Below are 17,525 nucleotides of genomic sequence, written 5' to 3' on the forward strand. Positions count from 1 at the left end.
GCTGTAATTTTGCGGAAAGCAGACATTTCATGAAACAGGGGCAAGATCAATTTACCCTGCCACTGGTATTCTGAGCCTAGTGGCTTCTAGCAAAGTACATAATCATTTCTCTTCAGAGAACTCACATTTTGAAATGTCAGTGTTTTATGGATTCAGAAAAGTTGTTTGATTTTAGACCTATTTGCTGATTTTTGGAGTTTTGTGACCTTTTGAAAGACACATTACAGTGTCGTAGACACATTTCAGAGTCGTGAGCTGTCTGCATTTCACCACATTTTGACAATGAAAAATTGCAGCAAAATTCCAAACATAAAACTAAAATTTGAAATGATAATTGTAATTTCTACCAGTAATTTATTGCCTGTTGAACTTCACCAAAGCAGCACCAGGCCTGCATCTGTTCACAAAACACAAAAGTAAAGAGCAGAAGAATCAAGTTTGAGCAAATCAAACACGAAAATCTCACAGACACTCAGAACACTGAGCTGCATGTGCTTTTAATTTTACATTCAAAAACCCTGCTTGGTTCTTTTGAGTCATCACAGACTTTTTTTGTCGGTCAGTATAATTGCCAATTATACCGTCTTTTCACAAGCTCAAGAAATGTTGGCGGTTCTTTTTGTTCTTTTCGACAGTTTAAAACAGCATGTACCCCGCTGAGAGCTGGTGCACTGTATGCCTCCTGGGCAAAGTTTGAAGCATGCATTACATCTGCTTGACAGGTGGTAGATCTCCACCTCTTTTAAGATCACAAGTCTGTCAAACTTTGCCTCTCAGATTTTAGACCGAGAACAAACATACTATTCTGGAGCTTTCCACTTCACAAAATAAACAGCTGAGGGGCACGATTTTTATGTTTGTTTTTCTCAAATGGAACGCTTATATTGTATTTACAGACTGAGAAGTTACAGTAATTTTTCCTCCTGTATGATGCATTGTATGTACATTTTGGGTAAGATAGATGTCAAGTCATTTTTCTGAAATCATTCTGCTTTAAGTTAGTGCCCACTAACTTTTCTTTTCCTTTTTTTTATCACAAAGCCTTTCTGATGTTTCCATTATTTGATGGTTCTTCTGTAATAACTAATAAAACACACACCTTTCCTTTGTCAGGTGACATCGTTAAGTATCGCTGTTTGCCTGGATACACACTGGTGGGAAAGGCAGAGCTCATGTGTCGACTCAATTCTCATTTGCTTTTTGAATCTCCACCCCCAACATGTCAAGGTAAGGAATTATTATGAACTACTTTTTGAAATTCAGGTTGTGATGCTTTATTACAGGTTTGAGACTGAAACACCAGTTAGTATCTCGCACAGGAAACATATATTTTATTTTTTCGGACAATGTCCCTTTAGGGGCTCTGTAGGTATCCTACATTTTAATTCTGCAACTTCTGATTTTTGCACTTTAGCAAAGTACACTAGAGATACATTTTATGCCTTGTGAAGTCTTTTCAATTCACCAAATGTTGCCAGTTCTTCTTCTACAAATAAATAATACAAAGGAGTTATTGATATCAGAATGAATAAAGGTAATCTATAATGCTCTTGTCTGATGTTTTTAGCTGACTTTAAAACAGATTGAAAGTAATATTATTTCCACTGCAAAGACCATTTGCATCAAGATTTACAACAACATGGTGTTTTTTTTTTCTAAAGTTTGACACAGCAATGGGCTTTTGTTTCATTTTTATTGTCAAAGATTCCAGGTAAGTGGTACACTTAGCTGATGGAAGACGGCAAGATAAGTTTTTTTTTTTTTTTTCTGTTTTTGCTTTAGAAACACTACCAAGTCATGTACAGGCCAGACTAAACTAAGAGTTAAAGGTTGTATGTTAGCCACAGGGTGCCCCATAATCAACACAAACTTAAAAAAATCCCCCAGATCTTCCATTCTGTAAATATAACAATTTGGATGTAGTAAAAACCTCAACCTCAACATGCATTCGGATTATGTCAGGTCATAATGATAAAATGACAAGCATGTGCTTTGAAAATGTCCCACGAGAAAAGCCAATAAACGGATAGACCGTTATATTCATTCCTAATGTACTCCAGATATTATTAGGTACATTTTATCAGTGAAGCAACAGAATGTGTCAGGCACATGACTTGGTGGTTTAACACCATCGACCCAGTTAAAGAATCTGACTTCAGTTAGCACATTTAGACTGTGAAGTGTGGAGCAGCGTCTGTGAATTCTCAGAGACCTTGGTGCTAATTTAAAATCTTTTTTGAGGACTCTTTTTCAATGCTACAGCTGAGTTTTAAGGAGTCGCTCAGCATTCACTATCACACAAGATGAGCACAATGTCCCTTCCATTATAAGGCAAGAGAAAAGAAGCTGGCACCGTTAAAAAAGACAACCTAAGAGCACCCCCACAACACTCAAATTTCAGCTTCTTTTATATGAAAGACTGTTACATTTCAGTCATCTCACAAAGGGAATTAAGGAAGGCTTCCAGTCGCTCACTTGTGCCCGAGGCTAATAAATGGGCAAGTCTGAAAGGAGAAGACAAAGATATGTGACCTTCAATGAATATTAATTCTGCTCAAGCCCTTGCACAACTCATATATACATCTGACTGAAACAGTTGCCAATAGATACAAGTTGTAGATGTAAATTACATCAATAAACACATTCTTGAGAATCATACAAAGGTATTAATCTTTAACATCATTTTATAATAATATTAATAATACATTTTATTTGTTGGCACCTTTCATGACACTCAAGGTCACCTTACATTACAAGTATAAAAGGACAATGCCTGACACAAAGAGTTCACAGGGAGCAGCAGCAGCCAGTTGTGCCAGTGTTTACTCCTGGAACTAGATGTGAGTGTTCTTAGAATAGAATAGAATCGAATAGAATAGAATAGAAAATACTTTATTTATCCCCGAGGGGAAATTCAGGAGGAGTCACAGCAGAAATCAAGAAAACAAAAGTAAGAAAGTGTATAGAAAGTGCAAAAAGGTCCATAAGAACATAGATGCTGACAGTTTGTCCATCATTGTCCAGTTCAGCCAGCCTCCACCTCCACAGGGTCCAGGACTGAGCTTCTTCAGCAGTCTGTTCAGTCTCTGTCTCTTGTATCCTGTCTGTTCACAGCAGGTGAAGCTCTTCCAATGTGTGCGTGTCTGGTGTTAGCTCCATTAGCCATGTCTGTGAATAGCATGATGCTACTTTGCCTTCTGATATTCCCACTGTGGCTGGGTTAGCACGGCTAGCTTTTCCATCTTATTGGTGATAGAGCGTACGTTCACAATATTGATGGATGGAAGCACAGGTCCATGCTGTCATATTTTCACACCTCCTTCTCCTCACCTTGTGGGAAGACATCAGGCCTTGCACCAGTTAGCATTTACATGCTACAGGCTGCTAACAGCTGATTTCACATGTAAACAATGTGGCCATGGTTACATGTAGGATCTCCAGACAAACACAGGAGAAAAGGTAGTAAATATATAATTGAAGACAAAACCAGTTTGGTTACCACGTCCAACCAGTGAGCCATACAAAGTAATGACTTACTCAAAATGCAAAAATTGTTAAAAAAGAGATGAAAAAATTACCATAAATGGACAAGGAAGTGAGAGCTGCTGCAACATGTAGCCAAAACCAAAAGGGCGGCACCTAGGATGTCATATGTATAACAGCAGAGGATTGGAAATGTCATGTTTTGGAAACCAAGGCTTTTTTTGTTGTTTTTTTTTTTTTGTAAGAACTGATCACAAGAAGGAAGTTTTGTTAAGTTCTGACTTTTTCCTATTTCTTAACCCGCCCAGCCCAATGCCCAGCCAACGAGGAGCGAACTTCATCATCAGGGGTTATACTGAGTCCTGGGTTTCCTAGCAACTACCCAAACAGTCAGACATGCTCCTGGCTGCTTCATATGGTTCAAGGTACAGTGCGTGTCAGAGGTGTGCAACAAGTGTATGTATGTGACTGTCTCACTGCTGTCCCTACATGAGTTATGTAAGGGAGCAAAATGCACATCTGATCATCTGCAAGTGTGTGTGTGTGTGTGTGTGTGTGTGTGTGTGTGTGTGTGTGTGTGTGTGTGTGTGTGTGTGTGTGTGTGTAAATCAGTGTGAAAGATGATCTTAATGCACTATTCATTTCATTTACAGTGTCTATAAGTCCTTGTATGTGTGAAGCACAGAGTGTGAAGTGATGCTTTAGAAAATGTCTGTGCTTGCAAGTACAGTACAGAGGATACATTTGCATAAGATTTTGTGTCTTCTTTTGCACTTGAGTCTGTCTGTGAGTGATACACACTAAATGGTGTAAAATGCAGCTTTTAAAAATTGGTAGTAATTTATTTTCTCCTGTCTCACAGGTTACACCATCAACATCTACGTAGAGATGTTCCACAGTGAGAAACAGTTTGATGAGCTGGAAATCTTTGACGGTATACTCAGCTTTCACCTCTAATTTTGCTTCTTCAAAACACACTCACACACTCAGTCACACAGACACACATGCAGCTTTAATTTGTGTTTGTTTATGAAAAGTAGCTCAACGGTTAATAAGATGCACAACACTTAATTCTCATTTGTGGTGTTGGGAATTTTCCCCCCAGGAGGTCTGAGTGGGTTGTGTAACAGTAAATTTGAAAGTGTGTAGATTGGGTTGTGCATGTGCACACAGGTCTGTGTGTGGATTTAACATCCTTTTTTATTTTTTTATTATTATTTTTTTTTTTAATAAATACCTCACGTTAAGAACTTTTTACAACTTTGGGAAACATTAATGTTGAATTTTGTTCCAGTCTGCAATGTTTGGTTGAAAATTTTTCGTCAGTTCTTAAAACCATGAGCTGCTTCACAGTGACAACAGCTTGGTTTTTAAAATGCTAACTATCCCAACAGGTCAACAAGTGGATTGGGTAAACGGCACTGGATTCTTTAGGTTGGGATAAGCACATATACTACATAAATATACTGAACATCTAACACAGCTGAGTCAGTGTGCGTTCCTCTTGCCTTGAAAATACTTCGCCTGCCTTTTAATGTCGCTGACAGAAATTGCATCACAGTGGAATAGGCAGTCGTGAGTGCAACTAGTTTTTCTTTTTCTTTTTCTCTGAATTGTTGTCGCAATGTTGACAAGAACAAAATGTCAATAAATGTCAGGGAAGGCGTTAATCATAGCTGGTACTTTTAAAAGCTTAGTTGCAAAGACATTGTTCAGGGTTTGAACGAAGTGGTTCATGGATGCAAGGTCTGTCTTAATGGATAGTTTGAATAGTTTTATTAACACAAGGCTGCAACCAGTGCTTGGTTCAATCCTCCAAGTCTGAGAAGTGCAGTCAGTTAGCTTTGCACAAAATTCATTATTGATAGTACAGAAACATCAAGAAATTCTTGGTACTTTGTTAGTTATATTATCTGGGAGATTGATTTAGTGAAATTACTCATAGATATATGAAAAAATCTACATCTGGTTATACATCTCAAATGAACTGCTTTTCCCTGAAAGCTCTCAGAGACCTTTAAACACAACAGCATACTGTGTATTCATGTACCTACATTAGGAGAGCAATATGTGTGTTATTTTCCATGGAACCATCCTGAAGTGTTATTCATCTGTTTTGTAGGATCCTCAGGACAGAGCCCTTTGCTTGTAGCTTTAAGTGGTAACCACTCGTCTCAGCTGAACTTCACATCAAAAACAAACCAGCTCTACCTACGATGGTCCACTGACCATGCAACCAACAAGAGAGGATTCAAGATCCGTTACTCAGGTACATCGGCTATCCTTTTTCTCTCTATGTTTTAGTTCAGGGGTGGCCAACCAGTCAGAGACCAAGAGCCACAAAAATTCCCGTGGTACTAAGGAGAGCCACATCACGTACGTGGTCTTACAAACACACTTCCTCTCACACATAAACGAAATGACATAAAATGAATATCAATACATTTCCAATTTTCAATGCGAGATTTACTGTTTGTGTGTTTCAATTTGTAAAAGAGAAGAGAAACTGAAACTTAAGTATCAATCTGTACACCCAAACATTGATCAATACTGATCTCGTTGGCATCAGTATATCAATATTTTAGATTGATCAGCACACCACTACTCATAAGTATATAATGGCATAAGCAAAGCAAAGAGGCACATGTGGCTCACGAGCTGCAGGTTGGTCACCCCTGTTTTAGTTGTTTCTTCAGTTAAAAAGGAAAATCAAAAACACCATTTCTTCTTATTCATTTGAAATGAAACATTTGTCTGTATTTTTTGGTCCTTTTTTCTGAAAGTTAAATTTAAAAGAGTGAGATGATTTGAGGCTTTTAGGCCACATCAGCCATACAAAACAAACAGATTGTTTCACTCATCCTGCATGGTTGAGTGAAATCTTCAACCAATGTTCGCTGTAGTAATTTGGATATCCGACCCCTATGCTGTGGCCATTAAAATAAATTGATGCATCAAGGATGAAGGTACTTGAGCCATAATCATTTAGAAAACCTTTTAAATAGAAACGTTCTTTTTTAATGCATCAGGCTAATTAGGAGACAAAGAGAATTAGTAGATTCAATCTTTCAATTTGACAATTTGTTTAAAAAATGTGTATTAACTTCTGCTGGTTCCTGCCAACACTGAGGTGTTCCAGATATTAGCTTTCCTTACTTCAGGTTGAGAGGTTTTTTTTTTTTTTTAGCTGCCCCTTAATCATAGGTTTTAACTTTTGGAGAATTTGCTGAAGATGACCACCAATCTCAGTCAGAGAAAATACAATTTGCCATGACACTGATCCTGTTTGGGCTTGAGATGAGTGAGTCACAAGGTCAGTCTCCTGGCTCTGTGTACTGGAGAAAAAAAGTGATGTATTTAAGTTTGAGGGTTAGCTCAGCACAGTGGTCTGAGGTAATAGTATTGTCTATTCCCCGTGGTGCAGTAATGCCCTGACAAAGGCAAAAATTCACAGCATGGATTTTTCACTTACTATACTCTCCCCATGCACTTTTAATGTGCTGGTGTGTCCCTGATGTGATTATCAAAGCACATAATACCTATTGTACAGTGTGTTATGTATGTGTACTGAATCAGTGGCTCTAACACATATAAGGTTTGAGACCAGGGAATGTATTATGTCGATAGAGGTCCCCACATAATATGTGTCTGTGTGTTGCTGCATTTCTCACTGTTACTATTATTGCTGTTTTGTTTCTGAACCAAGTCTCTTTAGTCTGCCCCTGCTGGCCTCAGCCATGAAATGACCTTGTTGCTCTGTCCTTATTTGTGTCATGACCATAAATCCTCTGTCCTCTCAGAAAGCATGATGGCCTGGTATGCTTCATTTGCTTTTAGATCCCAATCCTCCCCTGGATTTTTCTCTTTTTCTTTTAGCAGCTCAAAAGTACAGCAAAATATCTTTGTCCAGACTCGTTTGATGGAATTGTTGTAAAATTGGTGCCAAATGTGGATTGTTCAATCTAAAAACAATGCAGTGCTCAAACAAGTTTCCATTTCATTTTAATTGGCACGTCAGTGATTCATGCAGAGGCACATTGTCTATAATCTTCACAGTGTCTTTTAGAGGGATTTGGATCAGTTGATTACATATTATGATGTGCCATTGTATGTTTTAGTGGAATCCCTGCATCATGGTGTTATTGTGATCAATCAGTCTTAACTAAATAGCGCTAAATCATAACAAACATTATCTCAAGCTGCTTTCCTAAAACATTGACAGGTCTCGCCTCCAGAGACCAGAACTTTGGCTAAAACCTGAACCTTTCTTTGAACAGGATGTACCTTTCCAAAAGTATTGATGGTCTCATATGGTTAGATTCACTTAGTTATCATGTAATAGAACAGAGAACTATGCTACAGCACAGACCAAATGTTAGATGTGGACAAAACAGCACAGGCTTCAAAGAAAAACTAAACACCTCTAATACTGAATTCTGGTCACTTTAAGTTGCAGAAACTAGGAATAAATCAGTATTATGAACAAGTGGCCTTGGCCTTAGCTTTCGAACAAACTGTGAGCTGTCCAGATATAGTGCTCACATTCCTTGTGTGTTCCTGCAGCAACTCACAGCCAGCTGTCTCACTGCATTTTCCACCACAGCACAGCACAGGACATATGATTTCACATCACAGGAAGGGAACAGCTTCAGCTTTTATCTGATCCTCTTCTACAAGTGCAGTCTACTCAGTCTGCTGTGCACTTGTGCCCATATTTTATCAGCCACACTCCTCTCTGCACAACATATTTCATTTTTAAACAGTAAAGCAAAATAATTTGTGTGTAGAAATTCAGATTTTAGTCCCTTTTGGCAAAATAAAAAAACAAATTACCAGCCTTGGAAAGCTGAGTTACAGTGCCACTGCACTTTGTATCAATCAACCAGCTATGTAGAGACAGAGGGACCCTGAGATTAACTCTCATACAAGCTGACGTCATGCCCCTTTATAACAAATGTAAACGGTCTGTGAAATGATTGGGCAATCTCCTGACTGACTGTGTCTGCAATCAGACTGATGGTGTTTGAGTCAAGTGTTATTCTAAGATAATTCTAGTGGTGCAGGTGGAACAAAGAGGTTAGAGAGTGAGGACAAGGAGAGCCATTTGTTTCTCTTGGAAAAGTAATAATAAAGATGCTGCTTGAAAAGAGAGGTTTTATCGATGAAAATTAAAATTACACAGTGGTCTTGTTGTCCTGAGTGGAGTCGGAAAGTCATTTTACCAACGGGAAGCCAAAAGGGAAAAGAGCCAAGACCAGGTGGAGCAATGACCACATCGGACAGAGGAGGGAGAGCCAAGTGGCCCAGGACTGAGTGATCGGCTGGATGTTTAGACTGCTCTCCATGCTTCTGTAGTTATGCTTTAATACTCATCCACAGAGAAAGAAAACAATGTGCGCTGTGCTGTTCTTTGTTTTGTGTTAGAACCGTAGTTATAGCTTTTTGATCAGGTTTACACATTAACTCAAAGGTAGGTTCTGCAGGAATTTTCGTTACTTGTTAGTAAACACAACATTCAAACTGGGCTCCTCCTTGTTGGCTCGATGCCAGCGACAGCAAACACCCACAACCTCTAACCCATGGACGTAGTCTCCCTGACGTCACCCATCTGTTTCTGAAACGGAAAATGAAGCACATCTGCTATAGCAGCCATATTGGTAGTGGCAAGGGCTTTACATACAGCTTTATGGCGCCTGTCGGTCACGTGACCCCGAGCTGTGCCTCTGATTGGGTGAGCTTGCGATGTTTATATCCTCTGAACTGCCGAGTTAGAAAAAATTCACCCCCTGAACAGTGTGCCGATAGTAAAATTAGCGTCTCAGACAGGAGACGTCTCTTGAACCAGGCTGTAAATAGGTTAATTTCTGCTGTGAAAACAACTTTTTTTGGCTTGGTGTGTTTGTGACTTATGCTTCTTCTGGAGCCAGCCTCAAGTGGACAATATAGAAACAGCAGATTTTAGCACTTCCACATTGTCTCATATTTTTAGATCGAAGGTTGCTGCTTGCTCTAACCATGACTACATTAACGCATTCACTAGCCTAGCTAGCACCAGTAGCAACGTGCTTCTATGTGGGAAAGACTCAAGAGCCGTGCACCAGACTTGGCATGTTAGCACAAGCTAATCACGGGTATTTGACACATACCTGGTTAGCAGAAAGCCAACTCACATCACTCTTCAGCCGATTTGCTCTCCAAGTGCCTGAACGCGAATCAAAGTCAAACCAGGCTTCCCCCCTCATTTGGTAAAAAGCTTTATCTGTTTGGAGTTTTGTTTCACTTTGGTTGGGTTTTTCTTGCTCCATGCTACTTCCACTATGGTAGCTGCTCAGGACAGCTTCTTCTACTCGCTAATCAACATGCAAAGTCACTTGCGCACTGGGTGTGCTGTGATTGGCTGATGTAACCACGCCTGCTCTCCGCCCAAATACACCCGATTCAACCAAAACATCTACATACAGGCAGAGGAGAGGGTTTGAGGCAGACATAGACTGACACACATGTATAGAGGCCAGAAGAGGCCAGTGAGCAGGATTATCCCTGTAAAAGTTGACATTTTATTTTTTTGGAGAATCCTGCAGACTCTACCTTTAACTCACTGCTGCTTTTTGGCATAAAAAATGTTAAATAGCTGCTATGACATTTTATCTAAAACATCAGACCATGGTAGCATCAGAGAGGTTTCCAGAGCTACCGTTTCTCTCTGTGACCAACCTCCATTTGTCTCTCCATGTAGTGATTGTCAGCACATGAAACATTTCCATTATGCAGGTAATTAGTCATGTCTCTCAATCTGGGAACTTGAGGAAATGGTCACTGTTTCATTTTCCATCCTCTGCCTCTGTCTTTGTGCCTCTCTTTCCAGCTGCCTACTGTAGCATCAATGATCCCCCTGTCAATGGAGGCGTGGTCAACCGAACCAAACTCCGTCCAGGTAGCAGGCTACAATTCTACTGCAACCATGGATACCGCCTAGTAGGTGCAAGCAATGCTACTTGCAGGCTCCACCCTAATGGGCTCTTCCAGTGGGATGCACAACCACCATTTTGTCAAGGTAAAACTCTTAACAGTCTGCATCATCTGAGGCTCTGTTTACACATGATATTAACACGCATCCTGGGTAAGTGGACCTGAAGTGGGCTGCTATAAGTAGCACAGTTCACATTAGGCATTAGAATGCATCCTCACATATGTCCTCTGAGATCACTTTTGATCATATCTCACTTCTATTTAATATATGCAAATAAACAGCCCCATCTTTTCATAAGAAAACACTCCACTTGACTGAAAAACTTATGCAGACTCTGCTGAAAGGCAGAGACAGAGTGGGATTAGAAAAGAAGTGTCATTATCATGTAACAGCTTTGTTAAATAACAAGGCCTATTGTCACACAATAGGCCTTTGGTACATCAGTGGAGTTTATCAACCAAACAGCAGACACTGAAGTCTCTGTTAGTGGTGACTGACAGACAGATAGATCTTGGGCTTGTAAGCTGATCTTCAGTATGAAACTTTTGTATCCTCACTGGGCTGAAGTTGCTTTTTTATAAACTATGATGAAGAGAGGCTGTCTCACTCTGTTCCCTCATTCCTATAATGTATCTTTCCTTTGACTGCTCAAAAATAAAATGCACCGTCTCCAACTAGAAAATACCAATTTTTGTGTGCAGCACATTCTGGTGCTGGGAATGATATAAAATAATTATAGCAGTCTATGAATAATATTTTTTTTCCTGGTTTTAAAGATGACACATTCTTCTGTGAAGCCCAACACCTGTTTGGTAACACACTGCTTAAAGACATGTTCATATGTTCGCTGCACTTCAGGTTTTTGTTGAAGCGTTTGACATTCACAGTGTGTCTCAGTGAGAGCTGTCTACTTTTGATTGGCTCTCACAGGCTGCATGTTAATACCAGGTGTAAACAGAGCCTAGAGGATGATGAAAGGAGTAGAAATCATTGAAAACAAAAACTCGCAGCATGGGAAAGAGTCATGTGCTCATCTCCTCTTTTTGTATTATGGCAGCTGTGTCGTGTGGGATCCCTCAGACACCAGGCAACGGCAGCTTTCATGCCAACCAGTACACTGTTGGCAGCCAGGTGACCTACCATTGCAACGAGGGTTTCCACCTCGACCCTGGTGCTACAATGACAGCCGTGTGTTTGGAGGATGGGACCTGGAGCAATGCAGCATCAACACCAAGATGTCTACGTAAGTTTTTAACTGATGGTTAAAGGGTAGTCTGTATGAGGCATGAGGGGTTTTCTGTGTGAAACTACATACCTGCTTGTATTATTTGCTACCTTGTCTTCTTGAAAAAGGAGCAATATCAGTCTGCTAAGGATGGCCCTCTCCCCATCCCAACCCAAACCCCAACACATTTCAAAGTCTGTGGAAATTTTTTAACGCTACAATGCTTTTAACACTATCAATAATTTTGCAAATTTGTTTTTTATGTGATTAAGTGTAGATAGTGAACCAAACACCTCTCGAGGTGCAAACATTAGAAACACTTTTCTGTTTTTGATTATTGTGTTTTTGTAATGCTTGAGAAGATTTCAAAATAGTGTTCAATACCTCTGTTGAAAAATAGTTTAATCTTTGTTGGTTTGTGTTTGTTGTGTTTTATTTATTTATTTATCTATTTATTTATTTACTTATTATTTTTTTGTTTTTATGTTTTTATGCTTTTCTTGACTGTTACTTCAGAGTCCAATAGATTCATTTTATCTAAGTAATTCTGAGTCCAGAAACTGTCAAACAACATGTCCCTCATAGATGTTTGATATGTTACAACAACAGTTTAAAAAAATGGTACCATTGACTAAGAATGAAGTTAAAAATATCTGTCATCTGTTTTTCAGTAAACTTAATGAATATATATGCTGTTTATCTTTGGCACAAGAGTAAATTTGAATCAGGCTGTACTTTGTGCTAAAGGACCTCCTTACACTAATTGAAAACTTAACACTTGGTTTTTAATTTTTTTTTCCAGCAATCCACTGCCCCAGTATCGAAGGCATCCTGTCAGACCACATGACCCACCGCCTGCTCTCTGGTAGATTAGGAGAGTTTGGATCCATGGCGATGCTGGAATGTTCTACAGGGTACTATCTAGGAGTGGGGCACCGGACTTTTCGCTGCCTTTCCAATGGGACCTGGGAGGGGTCAGATGACCCAGCTACATGTAAAAGTAAGTATTAAGGCAAACATGAACACCATCACGACTTTTACCGGTGGATTTATCTTGCTCAAAATAACCTGACCTCTTCCCCTCTGAACAAGTTAATAAAACTCAGCTTTATTATATTTGGAGCCCTTGTTCTCCTCCCTCAGCTCTCAGGATGACATATAACTTTATTTATGACTCTACAAAGACAAAGAGCCATGCCTTGGATTTTATTATGAGACATTCTTTTTTTCACTGACTTTATAAACACATGCCCACACAATACATACCCCACACCACACAGGTCATTTTTAGCTCCTTTTATTTTGTTAGAGAAAAAAATCAACAACTTCTGGGGAAGAGTAAAATTAACCACTGAAATCAAAGGACTACAAATTTGTGTTGAAGTCCCCCCCCCACATACACACACACACACAACACACACACACACACACACACACACACACACACACACACACACACACAACACACACACACACACACACACACACACACACACACACACACACACACACACACACACACACACACACACACACACACACACACACACACAGGTTCAGCAGCAAAAATGCTTGGAAAACCCATCAAAGATGCAGTGCAGTTCCTACAACAGTCTTCTGTGTATGGGGTGTTAGAAGTGAACAGAAGAGCAGCTGTAGGGATGGGTACTGAATTAAGTACTTTTATAGGTACAGACCGAATCACGTCTGAGGTACCGATTCCCGTAAAAAGAGAAGGTGATTTTACATTCTTGACAGCATTGCAAGTTCATATGTTGAAGAATAAATATGTTTAATCGAAAAACTTTGAGAATTTACTATCAAACAAATAGGCTAATTCTCAAAGTGTTTTTCCATGATGCGTTATTTGAGTTTGAGTTTGCCATCCTTGCACTGTAGGATTTGGCAATACGGCAGAGTGTCTGTTACTCAGATCAAGTGGTAGGCTCCAAAAAGTCTCAGAGGATATTCAGGACATTTTAGTTTTCAGTCTTGAATCTACTTCAGACAGGTGGTGAAATGGAAACTATTTGTTGTCTTTCACTTTGAGATGAAGGCCACAAAGACTTAACAACATAACCAGTGTCAAAACAAGATTTACAAAAACAAGGAAAATACAGCACTTCAGTGATCTTTTGATTTTGTGGTTTTATACCCACTCACCTGTTTTTCTAAAATTCTTTTTTTAGTCATTTCCTGTGGTGAGCTTCCTTCTCCACCTTTTGGGACTAAACTTGGGACGTTGACGACATTTGGAGCTACTGCCATCTTTATGTGTAATCATGGGTATACACTGGTGGGGTCACATGTGAGAGAGTGTGGCGCAAACGGGCTGTGGAGTGGAGCAGAGACCAGGTGCTTGGGTAAGGAAAAGTTCACCTTTATGTAATGGTTTACTGGTGGTGCAAGTTTTTGTAAATAATGAATAAAGTCATCAAAGGATAAAATGAAATGCTTTGACCTCACTTATATTGAGGATCTCCTTTATTTAATCTATTTTAAATCTTTTTTTCCCATTATTGATTCATTTTTTCAGTATAAACAATCAGGGAAGAGTCAGGAATCAATAGTCACACTGGTTTCATTTTTTATCCTTTCTTAATCAAGCCTCTAGATATGTCACATTGCCATTATACAGTCAGAAGCCATTAGGTACAAAACCTTAAAAAGGATGTTCTTTACCATGAGGTAAAACCTCTTTAATCATCTGCTGTAGGCTCCAAAGCCACACTTTCTTTCATGGCCTGTGTAGATAAGGCTTAGCTGTGTGTAGGACCAGTGTCAAGGACTTTTTATAAGGATTAATATTTAATGGAAATGTGTGAACATATAAATTTTACACCTTAGCTTTATTAATACATGAGGCTGGTGTCTAGGTTAGGTCTGTGGAAATTAGACCGAAGATAAGTAAGATAAACTGTGCACACGCATCAGTAACTCAAATGATCTACTGCTGGGACATTTTATTACTTAATACATTAAAGGCTTGATTTAGACCCTCACTGACCAGAGATGATTAATCCTGATTTTACATACACACTTACTCCAGTGAACAAGCCTTAGAGTTACATGCTTGAGTAAGAAACCTTGTGCAGGATGCACATTTTATGCAGTGAACTTGTAAATCATGACGTGCTCACCTTCACTTAATGATTCTAAGATACTGTTGCTTATAAGAGCGGGCAAAATATACCAAAGGGCTCATAAAAGATGGAGTCATAAAACTTTAAATACTGCTGCAAGATTGGTCAAATAGGAAAGAAAGGTTTTGCAATCGATGTCTTATAACACAGAGGAACATGAAGCCAGGGCTCGAGCATCCTGGGTGATTGGTCTCTTGTGGGTTGATGTGGTACGAGGTACAGTTCAGTATTAATTCATCACAACCAATCTCAGAGGATGCATCCAGCATGTTCTCAAGGTATAAAAAATATGAAGGAATGAGACACCTCAAGACCACTGAAACCACTTAAAGAGGGGTATTGTGCTTTTTTAGAGTTTAAAGTTTCTCTTTGGTACCACCATAGTAGCTTTACATGATTTACAGCTTTCAAAAAGTTACTGTTTTAGTCACACTGGTGTTAATGAAAACCTTATTTCAGCTTCTGTTTGAGACTCTTTTTTTTAGCTGCTGTCTCTTTGAGGCTCCCCAATTCACAAACCTCCTTCCCTCCGATTGGCTAGCCCTCTGGAGGCCTGCAGAGCTATGGGCTGACCTTGGTGTTTGAGACCTGCATCAACTAACATAAACCATTTAGGAGATCTTTATGTGATGACCTCATCACATAAATAAATAAACAAATATGGAAATACAAAATACCCCCTCTTTAAAGAGCTGTTGTTGCATTGGTAGGACTGAATAGATGGTATACAACATTTAGAGGCACAGCACTTGTTCACTGCTTAGCTGTTTAATTTTCTAGCATTTAGATTAAAGAAGGTGTTTAAAGGTTGTTTCTGCAGGAATATTGAACCAACACTGATAATTTAAAAGCCCATCAAAGAGTAATAAGTTTAAGGATTTTTTTTCCTGCCAAGACATTGATTTCTGTCATTTTGTCTCTTCTAGCTGGTCACTGTGACTCCCCAGATCCGATAGTCAATGGCCACATTAGTGGAGATGGCTCCAGTTACCGTGACACAGTGGTGTACCAGTGCATGTTGGGGTATCGCCTTATTGGCACATCAGTACGGATCTGTCAACAGGACCATCGTTGGTCTGGAACCACTCCTGTTTGCGTTCGTAAGTACTTCTGGATCCAAAAGCATTGTATGCCATCTTTTTTCCAGATTCTTTGTTTTATTTGAGCTCAAAAGATGTTTCAATGTAAAAGAAAGTAGTTATTCATGAGAAAATTGAAGGAAATCACACATTGAAGGTTTACAGATTTGAACTTGTTTGTTCACTTACCATGTCTGCAGCATCTTTATGTTCTAACAAAAAGCTGAAAGGGTGTAAAAAACAACACAATTGTTCACATATTATGTTTTTCACACCTTCCGTTTCTCATTATGGTCCTCTCTCCTCCGCCAGCTATCACTTGTGGTCACCCCGGCAACCCAGCCAACGGGCGAACCAATGGCAGCGAGTTCAACCTCAATGATGTTGTCAACTTCACCTGTAACAGAGGTCACGTCCTGAGTGGAAATGCTCGTGCTCAGTGTCGACTCAATGGACAGTGGAGCAGCCCCCTGCCTGTCTGCAAAGGTCTTGAACACACAACTTAAACCCTTATTCACATGCTTACTAGTCTGTAAATGCTTTGGTCAAATTGACTCTTCAGATAAGAGTGCATGATTGTGTTTTGCAACTCTTTCACCTCTGGGGTATTCAAGAACTAAAAAGGGCAGATTTTCATTTCAGTGTTATCGCTGTGATGGATGACTGAAAAGGTGAAACAGGTGGAGGAACAATGAACCAACATGACAAGCACTTTCTGAGAAATAACATGGGCATAACACCTATCTCACAGTCTAAGCTTGAGTATTAAACTCTCAACAAATGAACAGATGTGAGAGTTTGTTCTATTGTCTTACCTGGAAAACAACGAAATATTAAATGATCTGGAGGAAAACCTCTGGGATTTTTGTGTATTCACCCCAACTAACTGCTAAAAGTCAAGGAAGTCAGTAAAGTTCATTATCCAGACATTTGACTTGGACATTTTATACAAAAGTGTGCAATTAATAATCACAGCATAGAGAAGCCAGTAGGAAAGTCCTGATCAGGTTTTTTGCCCTCAAGTCCGATTCGGAGTCATTTGCTTTTGAGTATCTGTGGATACTGAGTCCGATCCGTTACTTCTTCTCGGATATATTGCGCTCCCAGCTCCCTCCATATTCTGCTCCTCTTTGAGACATTCAACCAAAAGTGTCATTTCAGCAAAGTGATCTCATCCCCTGTTTGTTTCTATGTGTGGAGTAGAGATAGTCTGACTCTAATGCTGAGCTTTTATTTTTCCCATTTGTTGTGAAATATTATAGAACTCATAAAAATTAATACACACACACGCACACACAAAACACACACACACACACACACACACACACACACACACACACACACACACACACACACACACACACACACACACACACACACACACACACACACACACACACTGGCCACTTTAATCAGCACACCTTGCTAGTACCATGTTGGACCCTTTTTGCCTTTAGAACTGCTTAATCCTTCGTGGCATAGATTCAACAAGGTTGGACGTGTTGTGTGTTCAGAGATGCTCTTCTGCAGACCTCGGCTGTAACCAGTGGTTATTTGAGTTACTGTTGCCTTTCTCACTGGATATTTTCTCTTTTTGGGACCATTCTCTGTAAACCCTAGAGGTG

The 17,525-nt window shown here is 39.5% G+C and overlaps 1 protein-coding gene across 1 annotated transcript in view; it reads left to right on the plus strand.

The window, feature by feature from the left end:
- LOC141787362 (CUB and sushi domain-containing protein 1-like) overlaps positions 1–17,525 on the plus strand; it is a 580,923-nt gene that overhangs the window by 507,933 nt on the left and 55,465 nt on the right. The window contains exons 48-57 of the mRNA XM_074665649.1: positions 1,114–1,227; positions 3,792–3,908; positions 4,346–4,417; positions 5,606–5,752; positions 10,349–10,537; positions 11,511–11,696; positions 12,481–12,678; positions 13,868–14,041; positions 15,748–15,921; positions 16,213–16,386. Coding sequence (XP_074521750.1) covers positions 1,114–1,227; positions 3,792–3,908; positions 4,346–4,417; positions 5,606–5,752; positions 10,349–10,537; positions 11,511–11,696; positions 12,481–12,678; positions 13,868–14,041; positions 15,748–15,921; positions 16,213–16,386 — 1,545 coding nt within the window. The remainder of the gene's footprint in view (positions 1–1,113; positions 1,228–3,791; positions 3,909–4,345; positions 4,418–5,605; positions 5,753–10,348; positions 10,538–11,510; positions 11,697–12,480; positions 12,679–13,867; positions 14,042–15,747; positions 15,922–16,212; positions 16,387–17,525) is intronic.

Source organism: Halichoeres trimaculatus, unplaced genomic scaffold (genome assembly GCF_033239565.1).
Source record: "Halichoeres trimaculatus isolate MK-OKI-2021-1 unplaced genomic scaffold, fHalTri1.1 fHalTri1_scaffold_3, whole genome shotgun sequence".
NCBI classification, from domain to species: Eukaryota; Metazoa; Chordata; class Actinopteri; order Labriformes; family Labridae; genus Halichoeres; species Halichoeres trimaculatus.